This window comes from Thalassophryne amazonica, chromosome 1 (assembly GCF_902500255.1).
Source record: "Thalassophryne amazonica chromosome 1, fThaAma1.1, whole genome shotgun sequence".
In the NCBI taxonomy this organism is placed as follows: Eukaryota; Metazoa; Chordata; class Actinopteri; order Batrachoidiformes; family Batrachoididae; genus Thalassophryne; species Thalassophryne amazonica.
Window position 1 is genome coordinate 136,536,788 of NC_047103.1, and position 20,743 is coordinate 136,557,530.

Below are 20,743 nucleotides of genomic sequence, written 5' to 3' on the forward strand. Positions count from 1 at the left end.
AGGGGACTTGACACTGTAGTACTGTGTGTGTGTGTGTGTGTGGTATGCAGCAGCTTAGCTGTGTGGAGAGGAGCCAGAGAGGCATGGGGAGGGGGGTGTATTTATCTGTCTTTTATTTATTTATTTATCTGGTTTTAAGTTTTCTTTACCTCGTCTGAAGTTGTCTGTACTATACGCACCTTGACCATCTGAATTTCCCTTCTGGGATAATAAAGTTAACTTTGACTTTGACTTTGACCCAGGGGGTTATTCAAATGGGCCAACGAGTAACATATCACTCCTGAAACTGATCTTTAGCTTTTCACGTGAGGTAAATCTGCCCTACGATTGGATTTTGGAAAACCATGTGATGGTGAACCAATTCCGATTGGACACTCACATTGCACACGTCACCACACAGCTTCTATGAGGAGTACAAAGATGGCTGATGGCTGGCTCGACAGTCCACGGAGTTAACTTTTCAGCAAAAAAAAAAGTATGTTTCTATCTCATATCATTAAAAGTTATTTATAATTTAGTAAAGCTTGGTCTTAGCCATTGTATATGACGGCGTCGACCCCAGAGGGTTAAGTAAATAAATCTGATTAGAATTATTGATGAAATTTGAAGCCAATTAATTTTAAGAAAATCATTAAACAAACATATGAATATGTTTAAAAAGAAGCCACTTTGCATCCACTGACAACAAAATCCTTTTTCTGGAACCTTTAACTCGGTCACATAGCTGATCCGTTGAAGAGGTGGTTCAGATGACCCATCCATCCGTCGTTGAGGTAGGCTCTTTGTAGCGTGCTCACTTGGGTCAGGGGTTAACTCAGTGGTCTCCCCGGATGATCCCAAAAATGAAATTGTTTTAAAAAAAAAAGAAGAGAGGAAGAGAGTTGCAGAGCGCTCCAAGAGCGGGAGACGAAAGGGAGAAGGGTCGTCGAGATTACTCTGTTCTAAACTTTTAAAGGGGACATACATTGTTAAACTCCGCCTATTTAGGGTGTGTAATTACACAGAAAACTTCATGTGTTAGAAAGGCAGGCAAAAATGATTCAATTATTTAAACACATTAACTATTTTAGCATACTATTTGTTCTAAGACACTCGAATGGATACGCATTATTAATAGTCACTTAAACACATCCTTTGGGTAAACAGAATGCTTCACCATCAACATATTGATAATGCAGAAAGATTACACTTAAACACATCAGTTACAAGGAACACATGCCAGTAAAATGGAATGATTATATGCAAAGCATTTTGCTTGATTAATCAATACAAACAACATTAGAAATTTTATATATGAATTAAAGAATACTGATGCACAGCTAGTCTGCTCTGTGCCAGCCTGATCCCGTCAGATCTCAGAAGCTAAGAAGAGCAGGATCTGGTTAGTACTTGGATGGGAGACCTCTTTGGAACACCAGTGGCTGTGTGTGTTTCTCCAGGTAAAACTGGAGTTGCGTCAGGAAGGGCATCTGGTGTAAAACTTGTGCCAATTACCAATACGGATCTGGCTGTATCTGCTGTGGTGGCAACCCCGAACAAAACCGGGAGCAGCCGAATGAACAACAACAAAAGAATACTGATGCAATTCTCCTTTTTATTTTAAGCAAATGTCTTTCCTTTCACTTCGACCTAAAGACAATAACTGGTTGCCAAGTCCCAAAGTTTATGACCAGGTTTTATCATGGAAGGGATCTTCCTGCAGTCTTGAGAGGTTCTGGCCTTGGTGTGAGGCCATAAAAGATCGGCCCTTCGGGCCTGGGAAATTTCAGATTCTGACGTGAAGCCATTATAATGTCATGTAATTCATAGTGAATGAAATTTAACCGATAAACCAGCAAGGGGCTCCTTTGAAGAACTCTGACTTACAGTTCTGTTTTTGCTATGAAGCACAGTGTTGAAGCCCAAAGGGATGTCTCCGGCTTATCTCCAGATGGACACAGGAATTTCTCAACTGGGAGTGAAAACACAGTCTCTGTCCTTAGTTCCAAAACCTCAGGTTTTTGTTGAGACAGCAAAAATGCATTTATTTAATTAGGGTGAATCGAGGCCATGTGCTGCATAGCAGACAGAAATTACTTTGAGGTGAAGACAAACAAAATGCATAGACCATTTTGTATATATTGTTCAAAAGAGCCCAAATTACGTTTATAAAGTGTCAAAACAGTTGTTTATTATAGTTTACTGTGTGTTTTGAATAAATGTGTGTGGAAAATTATTTTCCACTTTTTCCTTTCTTATTTCTGAATATAAACATTTATTGCACTTATAAAACACAACTATAGCATATATATTCTGAAAGTACAGGTTGTCCTGAAAAAAAAGAGACATAAAACTTGATTGTGGGATGCAGGGAGAGCTGTTAACAGCAATAATAAAACATTTATGCCAGGCAAGTGAACTGTCCAAAAAATGCCCTCGGACCCCAGAGGGTTAATAGTAACAAATTTAACAGTAACAGAATTTAAAGTAACAGGATGAGTAGGATCAGTTTTACCATACACTAAGCTTTGTGGGTCTGTCCAGCAGTCTGTCCCTGACATAGCAGTTAGCAGCTCATCACCGAGAGAATGTCAGCATGAAGAGACAAAGATATCTAACCCTGGACCCCACTTTATAATATCTTTCAGCTCTACCCTGTCTATACAATGTTCTAATGTTAGAAGATTCATCTTTTTCAGGGCCCAGTCCTGCTCATCGCGTTGTGCTGTCTTCCTGTTTTGACAGGCGATGTTTCCATCTGACTCCAAGTCTTTTACCCAATAAGGAGATGCATAACCCTTTCCCTAACTGATAGCACTTCACTAATTCTTATATCTGACAGCTACGGTTAACATTCACAGGAACTTCTGGTATTTTCTCAGAAAGCCCGCGGTTAAGCCAACAGTTTCACATTCACACTTAAAACACCAAGTCACCCTACACAACAGAAACTAGACGTCCTGACAGGAAGTTTCTCACCCCGTGCACGGGTTCTGCTTTCTGTCACAAGTCTACACAGCTACATGCTCTACTTAAATGATCACTTCACAAACATTAATACATACTGTGTAATTATAAGTATCCTTAGTACAATTAAAGAATGAATTCATAAGGAATAAAACATGATAAAATGAAATAACTGGGGAAAAGGCACAAATGGTTAATACATATTTAAGCACGTTTGAACACAGTTAGGATATATATGGTTAATACATAATTAAGCACATTTAGGATATATATTCCTTCAGGGCCTAACATAATAAGGAGTTGTTTGTGGAGAAACTACCACAGGTACATTTGACATTTCAAAGTTGCACATACTCCAGACAGAGAAGTCTAAACATACCCGTGTGGCAGTTTCACATCCTGTTCTAACTAGCTTTACATAGCAACGGTCAAAAAGCCATACAAGAATTCACAGTTCAAAAGTATTCTTCTTTTTTTCCCTGTCTGCATATATAGTAATGGTAAGTGCCACACTGGCAGAACCATTTATGAACATTAATACCCACATATGCAATTTATTCTTGCAAGACAGAAGGTATGTAGTGCATGAGTGAATGTGGTGTGTGTGTGACCCCCATCTGCCCTTCCCGATCAGCCTACAACATCCTACTCAAAGCCAACTGAAAATTTCTATCAGGAAGGGCCGACCACCAAAACAACACAAAGACAGACAAGAATGAGAGACAAGTGGTGAAGACAATAACTGTGACGCGAGACACCAAAGAGACGGGGCCCCAACCATACAACATACCATGACAAACAACGACACATGAACAAACAGTGACAGCAACAGTCTGTTGTCTAATTAGTGAGCATCCATACCCTAATCTAGAACACCGTAGTGTTAATCCTCTTAAAAGCACCCAAAAAACGAATTGTGGTGACGGCCACAAACGCGACCATCCACACACAGAGACCCAGATCACAGCTAAATATCCGATTACTACTGTGGCTGGTGTGTTGGGCCAAGACAAGAGTACAGAACCTTACCATATGACATGGACCACTCCGGCACGTCAGAAGCCACGTGGCCAGCCGCGAGCACCGACAAAAGTGGGTCCAGGACGCAGGGCCCCGGGGGAACCAGGAGAAAAGGGGCAACGGAAGGGCACGGGAGCCAGGAAAGGCAGTTCAAAAGTATTCTGACACACAGCTCAAAAGTATTTGGACAAATAATATATATTGTGTAATCATCCATAGCTATTAATTACATGATTGATAAGCATTGATAAATGTTGATTATTATGTGCATATAGGATATATATCCTTCAGTCACTTGTTTTTTGTTTTTTTCTCACAGCACATGGCATATGATAAACCACGTCCAGCAAATCTTTATCACAGGGAAAATTATATTTTATGCATGATTTTGTTATACTGCATATGACATTTTTACACTAAGCATTAGTACATACGTTTTGTACCACATTACTTTCATATCAACTGACTTTAGTTCAAATTTTGGATGTTTTCACTGCTAGTACAATGAGCATTGAGGTAAAATATACATTTTTGTATATGTGGTTGAAAACAGCAGACTTGCTTATATCTCCATCACAGTAGGGGCCGGATGAGCCTGAATGCCACATGAATGAAGATTTAACCCACATTCAGGCAAAGTTGAGGTGTACTTGAAAACGTCAAACAGCATTCTGAGAGGAGTCGGCACAGTCGTGCGGCTAGAGCACATGCACTCAACACTCGTGGTGGAAAACATATCGAACGGCGGTCGAAGTGCAGTCGTGCCGCAATCTGACTGCAGTAGCAATCTTCATAAATTGCAATTTGAAGCATTCTGAGAGCGTTCAAGGGGCAGTCCAAAATGTTCGGCCACGTTGAATCCTGGCCATATGTCCCAGACATGCATGAACACACTTCTCCACCACACTAGAGGCTGAAGGAGGGTGAATGCCACCTGAATGGATATTCGGCCGACATTCAGGAAAAGTGGAGGCAAACTCGAAAGGGTCCTCCAACAGCAGTCTGAGTGCACTCCCAACAGTCGGGCACATTTGCATGGCCAGCATGAATGGTTAGCACATGCACACCACTGTCAAGGTGCATTTGAAGTGGTGAAAGCTCGAGGTGCAGTCTGACCGGAGTCTGACTGCATTCAAAGCATTCTAGAAAATTTCACCTCGATAGCATTCGAAACAACCTGACGAGGCTCAGCCGACATACCACAATGGCCAGCCAATACAGACCCCAGCAGAATGCCCTGGGTGCGGCTCAAATGTCAAGGATCACATCTGAGAGCCCCCAGTATGTCTGAAGTGGGGACCGACTGCAACACGGATGCCATGTGAATGTCCTGAGTGGCCCCCGGATGCAACATGAATGCTGTCCGAATGTCCTGAGTGGCCCCCGAATGCAACACAAATGACGCTGGAACATTCAGACTGAGCCTGGACTGTGATTGGAACACACTGAGCGCAACACTGGACAGTATAAAAGGCTGGGACTTTGGCGTACACTCCATTTTCCACACTGATAAGCGCATGATTGCAGCCAGCAAAACAGAGAGAGAGAGAGAGAGAGACAGATTCAGACACACACACACAGACCACCAGCATACAATGTCATGGAACCCAGGAAACGCCAGGCCAAGAATAAGCACGTTGCCATGGCCCACGGCCTGGGACAGGGCCACTGACGTGACACAGGCTGGGAAAGCCCAGTCGAGTCATCCCCTGAGCTGCACCTGGGTGCAGGGATACCACCACCACCACGGCTGAGTCTTGACCAACCACCCCAGACATCTTCCACAGCCATCCACGACCTGGAGCCAGCACCGGACCTACAGTCAACAGCCAGCATGCCCTTGGTGAGCTGGCCACATGTCCAGCCAAGCAGAGACGTGACATGGTGATGCAGCCAAGTGGAGACATGACATGGTGACGGCCGAGTTCACCAACGACCAGGAACAGGAGATGAATGACTGGCTCCAGGCCCCAGAACAGGAGTGCCTGTTGAACAAGAAACATCCACACTACGTGCACAAGGCACACAAGGACGCGCTGTGGCAGAAAGCCCAGGGGATGGCCAAGACTGCGGACCAGCTGTGCAAGTGTTACACCAACATGAGGACCAGGTTCTGCAAGCTCAAGGTGACACCATCTGGTGCAGGATCCCAGGATCTGAAGGCGATGGACACCTGGATCCTGCACCACTTTGGGTTCCTCAGGCTGCAACTGGTCATCCAGATGAAAAGGAGAGTCACCGTCAGTGTAAGTGGCACTTTAAATCCATGTGTTATTCTTGCATTCATTGGACCCCAAAATTAGTTAAAATAAGGATTGCCAAGAATGTTTTAGTGGTATAAAACCCTATAGTTTTGGGGGCTGCGGTCCCCCGAAGCTATGAGCCATGATCACATAATTTAGCCGGCACTTAAAATGGTGCTAGCTAGAACCCTGAGTATGACAGAAATGTATGTGCTTGCATGTCTGATCCTGACCATTCTAGTGTCTACTGCATCCATGGAGCATTTGTTCTCAGCCCTCAAATGGATAAAAACATATGCAAGAAACATAACTGGAGAAGAAAGACATCTCTGTCAATTGTGAAGGAACTACTCAGCCAGCTAAAGCAGCAAGGACACCTTGACGATGCTGTTATTGAACACTTCGTAAAAAAGGACAGAGGCATGGATTTTATTTACAAGTAATGGTTGAGTATTACTTTTTTATTACATTCTCATATAGGCTATAATGTGCATTTTTTTCTTTCAATTGTTGCATGGAAAAGGTTTGCTGCATTGTATTAGTAGCTGTTCAGTTATGTGCGCAGTGACCCATGGCAAATTGTGCATTCATATATTGATTAATAATTGATTGATATACTCATCGTGATGCATTGTTGCTTTACTTGGCGTATTTTAATGATTTGCATATTGCTGGATGCCTGTGGCATGGTGTGAAGTGTAGTCATTGTGTTGTCCTGCACAACGTGTTTTGTTTACATATGTTATACCTGATGTCTGCTGAAGGCCCTGACCGAAACCCTATGGCATGCCACTGTGTACATAATTCCATTAACAATGACCAAGATCAGTGTATGTCATTTGATATTAATGTTCACATGATGATGTTAACCTGTCTGTAATGACGTGTGCTGCTGCCTCTCTTGGCCAGGTCACCCTTGTAATAGAGGTTCCAATCTCAATGGACTCATATCTGGTCAAATAAAGGTTATTATATTTAATATTATTACAGTTGTCCTCAACCTTTGTGGGCAGGCAGGATGTAGAGGGTGGGTGTTGTGGACATGCGCATGTAGCTGAGTCTTCATAGAATATGTGTAGCTATGTTATCCTCATGACCATGCTCATTGCAGACATCATATGTTCTCTGTCTACAACAGTCACAAGGGTGTTGGCTGTGGCTGTCTAAGATGTATTGGGGTATTTTGTGGAAATGATTATTAGTCTCCATACCCTGTTGTAGCTGCAGTATGTGCCCTCTTGCTGCATTGGAGGTGTGTTGATCTGTGATTGATATGCCCATGTCTGCTGCACATTTTGGTTGAATGAATGTAGTTGATGATAGTGGTAAATGTATAATCTTTTGCAATCTCGTACTGCAGTGATATATGTGTACCTCATTCACCTGTGTTTGCACAGTCCCACTCGACTATGTTGTATTAACTTCACAGTGAATATAGTATTGCCTCTGTGACCCTTTCACTTCTTACAGAGGTGTTTATTCTTTCCCAGTTCTCAAATCAAATTCCCTATATGTGTGAACTTACTTTGCAATAAATCCTATTCTGAGTCTAATCTGATGTCACTCAGAATGCTGTGTACATTACTATGACATGACCTCTGGATAAAGGTGTTCAGTATCGGGAACAAGATAATACATCCATGATAATCGCAATGCGTCCGATCCGTTTCCTCAATACATGCGTTATGCATCTGTGATTGTTCGTCATATGTTTGCTATACATTATTAATATATCCGTAATTCATACTGGGACATTTGTCATTTTTGGCCAAATTTGTTGCGGACGATAATGAACGCCTGTCATTTGTATACTCAATTCATGCGCAATTAATCCTCTCCCCGGCCTTAAAATGTAAATAAAAACAGAATACAATGATTTGCAAATCCTCTTCAACCTACATATATTCAACTGAATACACCACAAAGGCGAGATATTTATTGTTCAGACTGATAACTTTATTGTTTTTGTGCAAATATTTGCTCATTTTGAAATGGATGCCTGCAACATATTTCAAAAAAGCTGGGACAATGGTATGTTTACCACTGTGTTACATCACCTTTCCTTCAAACAACACTCAATAAGCCTTTGGGAACTGAGGACTGAGAAACTGAACCAGGGTTGTGCAGCAGGCTTTCAGCAGTGGGGAGGGTATGGGGTTGAGGGAGCAGCTGGTAGGCTTGGATTTGTTAATGATGGCTAAATGTGCAGATGTCATCACCTCGTTGAAGTGGCACAGGGTGGAATCACTGAAGAAGGGTGAGCAGGCGAGTGGGGTCACAGCTACTGTGGAAAGTACAATGTAGGCTCTGATATCTGCAGCCTTGGCCTGGAAGACAGCAGAGAAACAATTGCACACATCTGAAGAAGCAGCTGGGGGGCCAGTGTTGGTGGGGTTGAGAAGGTAGCTGATACTGGAGATTAGAGTTCTGGGATTGCCTTTGCCACTGTCAGTTAGTGCAGAGTAGTAGGATGAGTGGTAAGATGTTACTGTTAAAGTGCTCCTCTATGCAGTGTTGGTATCTGGGCTTGGCCTCTCTGATGCTCGTTCTGCTCGCTCTTTCTGATGCTCTTCCCCCGTGCCTCTTTGTAGTCCTGTGGGTTTCTTGATTTGAAGGCAGAGTCTCAAGCTCTAAGCAGAGTTCGCAACTTAATGCTGAGCCACAGCTTCTGGTTAGGAAACTAACAGTTTTAGTTGTTGACAAACTCTTGGTACAGAAGTTGATGTAGGAGAGGACAGCCGATGTGTGTCCCACCAAGTCTGTCCCCTCAGAAAACATTCTGTGGAGTCAAAGCGGTCCTGCAGTGCTGAAGTGCCTTCCGCATTCCACAACTGGACTGTTTTAAAGATATCCTCTGTTGACAAATTAGTGGTCTGTATGCAGGAGGCTGGGACAGAGAAAGGAGGTCTGATAGATTCAGGTGTGGCAGGCAGTGGCCTTATATACAGTGGGGAAAATATGTATTTTGTAAACTGTTGATTTTGCAAGTTTTCCCACCTACAAAGAATGGAAAGGTCTGAAATTTTTATAGGTACACTTCAACTGTGACAGACAATTAAAAAAAAAAAAAAAAATCCGGAAAATCACATTGTATGATTTTTAAGCATTTGATACAAGAGGAAAAAAAAACGGAACTTAATGTTTGGTACAGAAACATTTGTTTGCTATTACAGAGGTCAGATATTTCCTGTAGTTCCTGACTAACCACACTTGAACTTGGAGAACAAGGCAAAGATTAACATTTACAGCACAGATAAACAACTTACTCAATCGATCGGTTTGATTCTGTGTTTTAGCAACTGTCCATTCTGGAATGTGTGTCAACTTGGAAGCATTTTTTTTTTTTTTTAAATAAAGCATCATTTTTTAAGTATGAAAAAACATACATAGTGTGGATTAAACAGAAAACCACAAAGTGATAAAATTGTGCCTTTTCAAATATCATTGTCTTACTTTGGATTTAATATTGGCACATGACCAGTTATCGTCAGCCGAAAGTTTGGTTACTACTTAAAAAACTGAAAACAGTGTTTGTTTGTTTTTTTTTATTATTATTTTGTGCCCGTTCTCCTGCAGAAGCTTGTTACCTGTTTGATCACCACAACCAGACAGCCAATGGGAGCAGCCTGCCTGAAAACGCTACTTCCCCTGTCATGGAGTTTTGGGAGTGAGTGTGAACTTCCACATTCAGCCGGCCAGTATTAAGAGTGTTTGTGCAAACGTATTGATCATGCAGGTATAACCCAGTGAGGGTGAACGACATTAACAGCCATGTGTATCCTAGGCGGGAAGTTCTCCATCTGTCCAGCACTTTAGATGAGCTCGGACCAATCAGCTGGAAGCTGGCCCTGTGCCTAGCTCTTGTCTGGATCATCTGTTACTTCTGTATTTGGAAGGGGGTGAAATCTACTGGAAAGGTGAGCAGAAACTAATCAGTATCATCACACAGCATGAGACAGATGCCTTTTTAGTTAATAGGGCAAAAAAATATGTCCACCTTCTTGTGTTTGAAACTACTAGTGCATTGCCCATAGGAAGTTTGTATTCCTACAGCAAATTGGGACCTCAAGTCAATTTTTCATGGATGGTCGTATGAGGCTGTGTTTGAAGGTGGGATGTCCAAAGACATGGTTGACACTAGGGGTGTAACGATACACAAAAATCACGGTTTGATACGTACCTCGGTTCTGAGGTCACGGTTCGGTTTATTTTCGGTACAGTATGGGAACAAAATGCAAAACCTAAATTTGCTTGTTGTTTAAACCGACAATTTATTGTAACATTATACAACCAGGAAAATAAAATAATTGCAAAGTGCTGCCTGGTAATAAGTTAAATAAAATGTTCTTAAATAAATGACAAATGCATGAAATATTATAAAAAATACATTCCTAGTAAACAGCTTTTAACAAAACCTTCCACACATAAAGAGCAGCACAACGGTTCCAGCGTGAAGCCTTGTTGAATTTTATTCAACCTTCATATTTTTTGCCAGAAAAAATAACTTGTCCAAAACTGTCACACTCTATAAGGGATTAAGAGAATTAATGTTAAAGAATACCTTTACTTTGGACAATTTATTTTATTTTCTATCACTTTCTATTAACTGTTCATTTAATGTTTGTTAATATACATATATAAGTTTTGAAAACAAAAACATTGTGAGAGAGGCAAAAAAAGTGAGTAAAACCACTTTAAAAATATTTAGAACCACAAATAAACTTGATTCTTGTTTTTTATTTATTTTGCCATCAAAATTGGCCATCACTTATTAAAATAAAATAACTTCTCAAGGCCAGGGCTTCTCAAAGTCTGGGGACTATTTAATCACAGCAGCAAAAGGGGTCAGTCAGCTGAGCAAGTCCGAGTGAGGAGGATTGCAGATATCCCTCCGCTCAGTGCTTTACAAACAGGCTGCTGCAGGCAGCAGAGGAGGGGGAAACCTGCTGCCGCTCTGTGACAACAGAGACTATCACTTTCAGTTACCAAACATCAGATAAGTCTCCGGTAACACCAGGAAAAGTAGCTAGATTTGTCACTAGTCGCTTTAATAAGTCGTCAAGAGGATTTGGAAAGTCACCAGATTTAGCGAGAAAGTCGCTAAGTTGGCAACACTGAATGTAAACACACGCAACATGAACTCAGCCCTGAACAGCTCTGTACCAAACCGAATGTCCCATACCGAAACGGTTCAATACAAATACATGTACCATTACACCCTTAGTTGACACTGAGATACAAAGGGACACACAAATACAGTTATTTTAAGAAAAAGACTGACATTCATCCAACATGGTCAGAGTAGCGATGATATAGATACACACAGACATTTAGGTTTGTTATGAAATATGTGGCTTGACTGATAGCAGTTGTGTTTGCTTATATTTTTGCTTTTAGCAAGGACACTGTAGGTAGCTGAACCCCATTCCACTAATGTGAAAATACCGCTATCGGGGTGTTTTGCTTTTTTGGCCATTAGGGAAAAGCAAAAACAGTAATGCAACAGCATGATTTTTAAAAAGTGTTTTGAAAGCTCAATCTGGTTAGATTTCTTTTTTGAGGTAAAGTAAAGGGTATGTATGGTGGAATATTGTAATAAGTATGAATTTGTTTAGGTGATCTGCAGACACTTTAGACATAAGGTCAAGTGGGGAGGTGGGAGGAGGTGATGGTCTAGTGGTTAAGGTGTTGGGCTTGAGTCCAGAAGATCATGGGTTCAAATCCCCACCTGACTGGAAAATCACAAGGCCTTTAATTCCCTATTGCTCCCGGTGTGTAGTGAGCGCCTTGTATGGCAGCACCCTGACATCGGGGTGAATGTGAGGCATAATTGTAAAGTGCTTTGAGCATCTGATGCAGATGGAAAAGCGCTATATAAATGCAGTCCATTTACCATTTAAGTGGGAGGCAGTAGCGTTGCCTTGAAAGACACTGGACTCATCGAGAGGATTTATTACTGCTATAATGGACTGATGCAGAAGGTGGCTGCAATGCAACAGTAAGAATGCCGGCTGCTGTTATCCGCTGTAGAAGCAGAGAGGTGTGCTTAATTTGTTCACCGGGCTTCATTTTGATGACGGGGCTGATTTGTGCATTTACAAAATGCCACAAAAAAAAAAAAAAAAAACTAAATAAATAAACTACTTACTTTACTCCATTTGCAGTCAGTCTGGGTAAATCGTGGGACCCACTCATTGTTCAGCTAAGGCTACGATAACATTAGCCAATTAAACTGCTGCAGTAAACACCATAGTTGGAAAGTGGGTGCGCTTGATTTTATTCCTGGGCATGTTTGGAGAAGCAATGCATTTCCTGAATGGCCCAACCCTGTAATGAAAATAAAGGCTTTGAAAATTATACCCAAACATTTTCAAAATAAAAGATGCACATCATTGTCCCATGTGCAAGCCATATCTGAAAGCTGAGGCTGATCTGAGAAACAGTCAGAGAGATATGCGAGCCACATACTCACACTCACATACGAGGGTAGGCTGAAAAGTTCTAAGGCTCACTATAATGCAGTTAATGCATTACTCCTTCATGGGGAGCCTTAGAACTTTTCAGCCTACCCTCGTAGATGTTTCTTTCATTATCACAATCAGATTTACAAACATATGAACCCCACAGAGCAGCTTATTCACTGTTTAATTGGCAGCAGTTAACAGGTTATATTTAAAATAAACTGTAGCACACAAAAAAGCACATTTAATAAATACGAGGTCTATTAGATAATAAACCGACCCTTTTATTATTTTTTTAACTATATGTATTTGAATGACGTGCGATTACACCAATCATGCTTGAACCCTCGTGCGCATGCGTGAGTTTTTTCACGCGTCGGTGACGTCATTTCCCTGTGGGTAGGCCTTGAGTGAGATGTGGTCCCGCCCTCTCGGCTGAATTCCTTTGTTTCACACGCTGCTCAAGACGGCGCGCGTTGCTTTATCAAAATTTTTTCTGGACCTGTGAGGAATATCCGAGTGGACACTATTCAAGAAATTAAGCTGGTTTTCGGTGAAATGTTTAACGACTGATGAGAGATTATGGGTGTTTCTGTCGCTGTAAGGACTTCCCACGGAGCGGGACGGTCGTGCAGCGCTTCCAGGCACCGTCGTCGGCCTGTTTCGACCTGAAACATCCTAATTTAAGGCTTAATTCACCCAGGACGTCGTGAGAGAACAGAGAAGATTCAGAAGAGGCCGGCATGAGGACTTCATGTGGACATTCCACTGTTTAAGGACATTTTTTAATGAAAGACGTGCGCGCAAATTAGCCGAGTCGTTTCCGTGATGACTCAGCAAATCTGTGTGCGCCGCGACAGGAAAAACACCTCCGTGTTGAAAACCATTTGTAAAATTCAGGCGGCTTTGATGGTTTTCAACAAGGTGAGTAACTGAGAAATTGTTTAACAGCTTGGGCATGTTCCAACTTGCCCATTAAGGTTTCCAACGGAGGTGTTTTTTCCTGTCGCGACCCCCCGCGGTCGGGTCCGGCCCGACATGCGACTCTGCCCGCATGTTTCTTCATTACAAAATGTCCGGTTAACAATGGAATGTCCGAATAAAACTCCTCATGCCGACTTCTTCTGAAAGTTCTCTGTTCTCTGACGACTTACTGGGTCAACAGAGCCTGAATGTGGAAGTTTTCAACTTGAAACGGCGAGACGCTGCCGCCTTGAAGCGCAGATCGCCGTCAGGCGCCGTGGGCCGTCCTTAAAGCAACACTACCAGACCAAAATCTCTCATCAGCCGTTAAAATTTTTACCGAAAACCAGCTGAATTTATCGAATGGTGTCCACTCAGTTGTGCCTTACAGTTTTGAAAAAATTTTGATCAAACAAAGCAGCAGTCTCTGAGCCATTCCTAAACAATGAAAAAATCGACGAGAGGGTGGGCGACTCCTCACTCAAAGACTGCCCCAGGCGAATGATGTAACCGACAGGCGTGAAAAAAACTCTCGCATGCCCACGAGGGTTCAAGCATGTCTGATGTAATCACACGTGATTCAAATCCATATGGTTTTTGAAAAAAATAATAAGGTCGGATACTTTTCTAATAGACCTCGTAAAAAAACAGTATTATGGTCTTACCTTTACTTAAAAATGAAGTTCATGTGCCACTCTTTCTGAACAAAAGCATCAATGACTTTGTTGCATAAGTTTAAGTTTAAGTTTACCTATGTGTAGTTGGAGACAGCATACGATTACTTAATATACATACAAGGGCACTTGATAGAGCACCTATCTTCACCAGCACCACCCAAGATCCAAAACCAATCCTTATTCTGCTTTAGTGGCCCACACTGAAACCGTTAATACATTTCTTTCTTGTAACCACATGTGGATTTGTTATGAACCAAAGTACAACTTCGTAAACAATCATATTTTGTCCTGAACAATCAATTTTTGTCCTTTGTCTCTGTTTGTTGTTTCCTTTCTACCTTTAATTCCTGACAATTGAACATGATCCTGACTGAGATCTTGATTACTGACCTTTGAATGTAAATGCTGATCTTTATGGCCCGTTCTCACATATCACAAAGTTGGCAAAAGAGGCCGAAACAGGCTGAAAAAAAAAAAAAAAAAAAGAGCAGAAAAAGGGCCTAATTGGTGAACCTGAAAAATTCCAATCACTGCAGGAAAGGAAAAACAGTTGGAGAGCCGTGCAATAGATGCCATATACGATCTTGCAGCGATGGTTTTGTGCACGCTGTTGTGCATGCACCCTAACCCTAACCCACATGAGAAGTGTGATACCACATCATGCTCACACAGCAGCAGAAGCACTTAAATGTTGTACAAAGTAGATAAATTTCAAGAAAATGTGCAAGGACAACATAATGAGAGAGCACAGAACATTATAAGAACAATGAATGTACTATTTAAATGTAAGACAATCGTGTTACTTGTAATGATGTGTAATTGATGCTTGATGACTTGACAGTCTGTGTTGGAATTGAGGAAACAAATGGATGTAGGTTTTATGTCCTGTAAAATATTTTAATTCCTGTTATAAGAGCAATAACAGTCACACTTTGGCTAGCTAATGTGTTCAGCCAGCCACAGCGGAAGCTCCGTGCGTCAAGCTGTTTCTGGCCAATTGGCGTGCAACGCGCCGAAGGACAGCGCATCATATGGGACATTTGCCTCACCATCTGACCGTTCACATGATTAAGGTGAATATTTTCACATGGGGGCAGCTGGCTGATGCTGGGCTGCAGTGTGCACTGAGGAGCAGCTGTACACATTCATGTCACAGAGAGCCTGCCCACACATGTGTATTGCGGTGGCATGTTGAGAGGTGATGTTTATCATGGCACGACATGTATTCTCAAGCTGTGAGGTAGCGATGATATACAGCGTTCAAGTGCAGCTCTAACTACATGGTCATCGCCGTACCGAGGAAGCATGGCTGGGGGCTAAAGAAAGGTGATCTTGTTTGTTTTTTATTTTTTCCCATGTCGTCATCATTTGCAGGCACGTGTGCACCACCGTGCCTTGTACATGGGTGATTGGAGCACATGTGACAATGCTTCCCCAGTTTTGCATTGCGCTGATGCGGCAGATGCGATGTGGAGCAGCACAAGCTGCAGGACCACAGTAACTGGCCGTGGACAGCTCCCTCCCTGCTTGATTTTGAATGACATCCAACTACATATCAACCACTGTCCACTGATAAATGCATAACTGTAGTGGATGTGAGCGCGTGTGATCTAGAGGCTGACATTTTCTCGGGAATCCCACAGGTCTCGGGATTCCCGTGAGATTCCCATGGGATGGGAGTCAACTTTGCTATTCATCATCAGTGTTGGGAAAGTGTAGGAACACGGACCCACAACAGGGGGCGCAAATGAACGGACAATGGAGTAAGTCAAAATAACAACGCTTTACTGTTGTGAATGTGCACAACGAATACAACCAATTACAGAAATGGACGAAAGTCAATACACAAAGGTGTCGTGTGGGCAGGCTCGAAGATAGGAGACGCCTCTCCAAGGTAAGACCGGAACCACACGGCTTCCTCCGCCACAGGACCCCGGGAATACTGGAGCCGCCAAGTCCCGAACTCCCAGGTGGCCACTGCCTCCGCGTGTCGGACCTGGTACTGCTGGCGAGGGAAAAAGAACAGTTAGATGGGGGCGCGTTTGCACCCCAGAACTCCGAACGGCAGGAAGGTACCTCCACCTCTCGTTGGAACAGTAAACCAATAACTAGCTCAGTCAAAACTGTGTACTCAGTAGGCTTTGATATGTTAACTCTCTGGTAGAAACGATATCCTCGGCAATGAGTGGAGATGCCGTCCGGCTGATATACCCCACTGATGTATTGCCGTCAGCTGTCTTCAGGTGAGGTGGTGACAGCTGTCACCGAGGCTGCTCCCGTGAGGACGGCGGCGCCCTCTGGTGCCTGGAGCCCGCACTCCAGGCAGGGCGCCCTCTGGTGATGTGGGCCACACCAGTACCTCTCCTCTTCAGACGGCCCACACAACAGGACCCCCCCCCTCAACGGGCGCCTCCTGGCGCCCCGACCGGGCCTTGTCCGGTGGCGACAGTAGAAGTCGGCCAGGAGGGCCGGGTCCAGGATGAAGCTCTTCTTCACCCAGGAGCGTTCTTCGGGACCGTACCCCTCCCAGTCCAACCAGATATTGAAAGCCCGGCCCATCCGGTCGGACGCCAACAACCGGCGCACTGTCCAAGCCGGCTCGCCATCGATGATCCGGGCAGGAGGTGGTGCCGGGACCGGGTGTACAGAGGGGCGAGGTGTGATGGGGCTTGATTTTGACACATGAAATACTGGATGGATCCGCAGTGAGGCTGGAAGCCGAAGCCTCACTGCGGCGGGATTGATGACCTTGAGAATTTTAAACGGACCTATGTACCTGTCTTGGAGTTTTGGGGAGGCCACTTGCAGTGGAATGTCCTTGGTGGACAACCACACTTCCTGCCCGGGGCGATACGTAGGGGCCGGGGTCCGCCGCCGGTCTGCATGGGTCTTCGCCCTCATCCGGGCCTTCAGCAAAGCAGAACGGGCGGCCACGCCACCACCCGACGGCACTTCCGCAGGGGGGCATGGACCGAGGGCACACCGACCTCTCCCTCAACCACCGGGAACAACGGGGGCTGATACCCCAAACACACCTCAAAGGGGGAGAGGCCGGTGGCTGATGACACTTGACTGTTGTGGGCGGTACTCGATCCAGGCCAGATGAGTACTCCAGGCCGCCGGGTGCGCGGCTGTCACACAACGCAGTGTTTGCCTCCATTTCTTGATTGGCCCGCTCTGCTTGCCCGTTGGTCTGGGGGTGATACCCGGACGAGAGACTGACCGTGGCCCCCAGTTCCCGGCAAAAGCTCCTCCAGACATGCGAGGAGAACTGGGGACCGCGATCTGAGACGATGTCTGATGGTATCCCATGCAGGCGGATGACGTGGTGGACCAGGAGGTCCGCTGTCTCCTGGGCCGTTGGGAGCTTCGGGAGGGCCACGAAGTGGGCCGCCTTGGAGAATCGGTCCACTATCGTGAGGATCACGGTGTTTCCCTGGGACGGCGGGAGGCCTGTGACAAAATCCAGGCCGATGTGGGACCAGGGGCGATGAGGCATGGGCAGCGGCTGTAGCAGTCCCGGAGCCTTGCGATGGTCGGCCTTGCCCCTGGCACAGGTGGTGCAGGCCTGGATATAATCCCGGACGTCGGCCTCCAGGGACGCCCACCAGAAGCGCTGCCGGACAACTGCCACGGTTCTTCGCACCCCTGGATGACAGGAGAGCTTAGAGCCGTGACAGAAGTCCAGGACTGCAGCCCTTGCCTCTGGTGGGACGTAAAGTCTGTTCTTTGGTCCAGCCCCGGGGTCCGGGCTTCGTGCCAGGGCCTCCCGGACGGTTCTCTCTACGTCCCAGGTGAGGGTGGCCACGATAGTGGACTCCGGGATGATGGGTTCCGGTGGATCCGACAACTCCGCCTTGACCTCGTCTTCGTGTACCCGGGACAAGGCATCCGACTTCTGGTTCTTGGTCCCGGGCCGGTAGGTGATGCAGAAGTCAAAACGGCCGAAGAACAGTGACAGCGGGCTTGCCTGGGATTCAGCCGCTTGGCGGTCCTGATATATTCCCAGGTTCCGGTGGTCAGTGAAAACCGTGAATGGCACGGACGTTCCCTCCAACAGGTGTCTCCACTCTTCAAGAGCCTCTTTCACCGCAAGGAGTTCTCGGCTGCCGACGTCATAGTTCCGTTCAGCCGGGGTCAACCTGCGGGAAAAATAGGCACACGGATGAAGGACCTTATCGGTCTTCCCACTCTGGGACAGCACAGCTCCTATCCCTGAGTCCGAGGCGTCCACCTCAACCACTAACTGGCGACTAGGTTCGGGCTGCACCAGAACGGGTGCAGACGAGAAGCGCCGTTTCAACTCCTTGAACGCGGCATCGCAACGATCCGACCAGGTGAAGGGGACTTTTGGTGAGGTCAGGGCTGTCAGGGGGCTAACAACCTGGCTGTAGCCCTTAATGAACCTCCTGTAGAAATTTGCAAAGCCGAGGAACTGTTGCAGCTTCCTACGGCTTGTGGGTTGGGGCCAGTCTCTCACCGCTGCAACCTTGGCCGGATCAGGAGCGACGGAGTTGGGGGAGATGATGAACCCCAGGAAGGACAAAGAGGTGCGGTTGAAACCCACACTTCTCGCCCCTTAACAAACAGCCGGTTCTCCAATAACCGCTGCAGGACCTGACGTACATGTCGGACATGAGTCTCAGGATCCGGAGAAAAGATGAGTATGTCGTCTAGATATACGAAGACGAATCAGTGCAGGAAGTCCCGCAGACATCATTAACCAATGCTTGGAACGTCGCGGGAGCAGTTGTAAGACCGAACGGCATGACCAGGTACTCAAAATGACCCAACGGGGTGTTGAAATGCCGTCTTCCACTCGTCTCCCTTCCGGATCCGAACCAGGTGATACGCATTCCCTAAGATCAAGCTTGGTGAATATCTTGCTCCATGCAGGGGCGTGAACACCGAATCCAACAAGGGTAAGGGGTATCGGTTACGAACCGTGACTTCGTTCAGCTCCCTGTAATCAATGCATGGACGTAATCCGCCATCCTTTTTTCCCCACAAAAAAGAAACCCGCACCCATCGGGGAGGTGGAATTCCGGATCAACCCGGCAGCCAAAGAGTCCCGGATGTAGGTCTCCATTGATTCGCGTTCAGGTCGTGAGAGGTTGTACAGCCTGCTGGACGGGAACTCAATGCCTGGAACCAAATCAATGGCACAATCATACGGGCGGTGCGGGGGAAGGGTGAGTGCCAGATCCTTGCTGAACACCTCCGCAAGGTCATGGTACTGCACCGGCACCGTCCCTAGATTGGGCGGGGCTCTGACCTCCTCCCTGGCCTGGGAGGAGGAACCGAGGAACCTAACATACCCGATGGCAGGTCTCGCTCCACTGGACCACTACCCCGGACGGCCAATCGATCCGGGGATTGTGTTTCAACATCCAGGGAAAACCTAAAATCACACGGGAGGTGGCCGGAGTCACAAAAAACTCGATCTCCTCCCGGTGATTCCCCGACACCACCAGAGTTACTGGTGGTGTCTTGTGAGTGATTGGAGGGAGTAGGGAGCCATCTAGTGCCCGTACCTGCACAGGCGAGGTAAGTGCCACCAGAGGGAACCCTATCTCCCTGGCCCATTTGCTATCAAGCAAATTCCCTTCTGAGCCCGTGTCCACCAGTGCTGGGGCCTTCAGGGTTAAATCCTCATAAAGGATTGTAACTGGGAGTCGTGTGGCGATGTGGGTGTGTCCCACGTGCACGTCTCGGCCCCCCCCTAGCCCAGTGTCTAGGGGGCGGGCGTTGGTGTTTAACCGCTCGGGGCAGTCTCGTACCTGATGCTCAATCGAGCCACAAACAAAACACGCTCCGCGGGCCAGCCTCCTCTGTGTGGCCGGTGCCCTAAATGTTGCCCTACTCGTGTCCATAGCTTCGTCAGCAGGGGGAGCTGTGATCGCACGGAGCGCAGGGGCCGTGGAGCGTGGGGAGGGCGGAACGCGGTTGGAACCGGAAGGGAGAGGGACGACGTGTGCCTGGCCACACCCTTCGTCTCGTTCCCGACGGCGCTCATTTAACCGATTGTCTAATCGTATGACAAGATCGATAAGCCCATCCAAATCCCGCGGTTCGTCCTTAGCCACCAGGTGCTCCTTGAGGACCAATGACAGTCCGTTTACGAAGGCGGCGCGGAGGGCAGTGTTATTCCAGCCGGACCTCGCAGCCGCGATGCGGAAGTCGACTGCATAGGCAGCTGCGCTCCGGCGCCCCTGTCTCATTGACAGCAGCACGGCTGAAGCGGTCTCTCCTCTATTAGGGTGATCGAACACTGTTCTGAGCTCCCTCACAAACCCATCATATGTCAGAAGGAGCCGTGAACTTTGCTCCCAGAGCGCTGTAGCCCAAGCGTGTGCCTCACCACGAAGCAGATTTATCACATAAGCTACTTTGCTAGCGTCGGTCGCGTACATGACGGGACGCTGTGCGAAGA

General features: G+C 45.9%; 1 protein-coding gene across 1 annotated transcript in view; it reads left to right on the forward strand.

Moving 5' to 3' along the window:
- LOC117514721 (sodium- and chloride-dependent GABA transporter 2-like) overlaps window positions 1-20,743 on the forward strand; it is a 177,021-nt gene that overhangs the window by 64,689 nt on the left and 91,589 nt on the right. Inside the window, exons 5-6 of the mRNA XM_034175287.1 lie at window positions 9,786-9,876; window positions 9,994-10,126. Coding sequence (XP_034031178.1) covers window positions 9,786-9,876; window positions 9,994-10,126 — 224 coding nt within the window. The remainder of the gene's footprint in view (window positions 1-9,785; window positions 9,877-9,993; window positions 10,127-20,743) is intronic.